This window comes from Thermobia domestica, chromosome 13 (genome assembly GCF_964235325.1).
Source record: "Thermobia domestica chromosome 13, izTheDome1.hap1.1, whole genome shotgun sequence".
Taxonomy (NCBI): Eukaryota; Metazoa; Arthropoda; class Insecta; order Zygentoma; family Lepismatidae; genus Thermobia; species Thermobia domestica.
The window spans coordinates 11,357,545-11,359,877 of NC_137466.1; the positions used below are offsets into that span (position 1 = coordinate 11,357,545).

The following is a 2,333-nucleotide window of genomic DNA, read 5'->3' on the forward strand; positions in this document are numbered from 1 at the left end:
AAATGAATGAAATGGTGGAATGAAGAAAGTAGGAGGAAGGGGTAAACCTCGAGAAAACCTACGCACACGGTCTCTATCCACCAATAAAGCTCACATGGTGCAAGGTGGGATCGAACCAGGGACCCAGCACCAAAGGTGAACGCTCTACCACTGAGCCGGTACTTGTGCAAGACTTGCGCAAGAGTCTTGGTCTTGGTCTTGGTCTTGCACCCCTTGGTCTTGTTCTTGGTCTTGCATCGGGATTCCTGGTCTTGGTCTTGGTCTTGCATGCAAGACTCTTGCAAAAACTGCAAGACCAAGACTCTTGCGCTCGTCACTAATGCAGAACAACAAATGGCTCTGTGATAGCTGGTAGTAGCACAGCAAGGGCTGTGAAATCAGTCAGTTGGTGAGTGTCGTGCGAGATGGAAGTAATCCGTGTTGAGAAGCGCGCTTACATCAAAATAGCCGTTCTCCGAGGGAGAAATGCGATGGAATGTCACAGTGAATTAGTGGAAGCCCTTTGGAATAATGCCCTACCATACCGGACAGTAGCACGGTGGGTAGGAAAGTTTCAGCAAGGACGCGTGTCAACCAGTGATGAGCAACGTTCGGGACGACCTGTCAGTGTGCGGACCGACGTAGCACATGCCGTCATCGATCAGCTCCTGGATGAAGACAGACGATGGACGCTACTGGAGTTGGCGGAGGCAAGTGACATCAAGAAAAGCACCGTCCACAGGATATTGCATAATGAGCTGCAACTACGCAAAATCGCATCGCGGTGGGTACCGCAAGTAAGGTAGATGCGCTATGCAATATGCTCCGACCACCTTGCACGCTGGCAACAGGACGGCGATCAATTCTTGCCACGAATAATCCCCATCGATGAATTTTAGGCCAGGACATACGAACCAGAACTGAAACGTCAGTCCACGGAGTGGCAACATGTTGGATCACCAAGGAGGCAGAAGTTCCGTCAGAATCCTTCCCCAGTCAAATTGAATGGTGATCGTCGCGTATGACGTCAGGGGTGTCATTGTTTGCACTTTGTTCCACATGGCAGAACAGTGACCGCACAGTACTACAGGGACTTCCTGGTGCGACAGGTACGACATGGCGTTCGGGAGAAACGTCCGTATCTTGTGGATAGTGCAATAATCCTGCACAATAATGCAAAACCACATAAAGCAGAGTGTGTAGGGGAGCTACTGCGATGTTGGGGATGGGAAGAATTGGAGCACCCACCGTACTCTCCTGACATTTCGTCCTGTGACTTTGATCTCATTCGAAAGATTAAGGAACCACTACGTGGTAGGCGGTTTGCAACACGCGAGGACATTGCTAATGCTGTGTGCGAACAATTGACCCGATTCACATATGGCGCGGCAAATGCTGAGGAGGATGGTATTCAGCGCCTCCCACATCGTTGGCAGCGTGTGGTGCAAGTAGCAGGGAACTACTTTGAGGGTCTTTAGGCCCAGATTTGTCATGTCAACTGTATGCGTACTGTGTTGTTAATCTTTTGCACCGTGAAGGCCATATTGCCCTGTATACTACCGTAATAAATTAGTGTGTTACGATATTTCAGTGCTATTCATTTCCACACATGTAGTTAACACCTTGCCCTTTCGTGTGTATATCTCACATTTTCCAACCGGACTGGTATCGTCAAGAAAAAAATGTCAAACCTTGATGACGGAGAAACCAAAAAAGAGGCAGAAGCGAAACTTTGCACGAAGCAACTATACAAAGGGGCACATTGGTAGATGTATTATTTGACATCACCGGATGAACAGTGTTGCCAACCCAATATAAAGTTATGATTTTTTAAATGGAACTACCTAAATTGTATTTCATAATTGAATTCAACACTAAAAAGGAAGACGAATGATATGCCACTCGCAGGTCAGTGTTGCAAACTTCTCGAGAAATAACGTTAAATATGTGTCACATTTAAACGCCTTTTGCACACACAAAGAATGAGGTAGACACTAGTTTTGCACAAAATATTTTGTTTCAACCACTTCTTTACGAATTCCTCAACGTTGAGGGGAAAAGTGGGAATTTGAGACAGCGTTAACAACTACAGCGCAAAATTCTCAGCTTTTACGAAATTCCGAATATCTCGGTAAATACTTGACTTATCGACTTAAAATAAACGTGAAAATGCTTCTTATGACATACCAAATTGTCTTATAAATTTTAAACCGTAATGTACTTATGGCCTTTTTCGAGTTATTGCACCATATCCAAACTCGACTTTCGTCTTTTCTGTTGTGCCAACACTATTTAACGGACTCATCTAAACTTCGTGTCAATTTAACCGTTCTGGCCAATATTTAAATTATTGT

At 45.3% G+C, this 2,333-nt stretch overlaps 1 protein-coding gene across 1 annotated transcript; it reads left to right on the forward strand.

The window, feature by feature from the left end:
• The first annotated feature begins 404 nt into the window (after nucleotides 1-404).
• Nucleotides 405-785, forward strand: LOC145667492 (protein GVQW3-like). The gene has a single exon (XM_081734969.1). It carries the CDS (start codon nucleotides 405-407, stop codon nucleotides 783-785), a length of 381 nt encoding a protein of 126 aa, XP_081591095.1.
• Nucleotides 786-2,333: the final 1,548 nt, after the last annotated feature.

Coding starts and splice junctions, on each gene's coding strand:
- LOC145667492 (XM_081734969.1), top strand. CDS start 405: ATGGAAGTAATCCGTGTTGAGAAGCGCGCTTACATCAAAATAGCCGTT.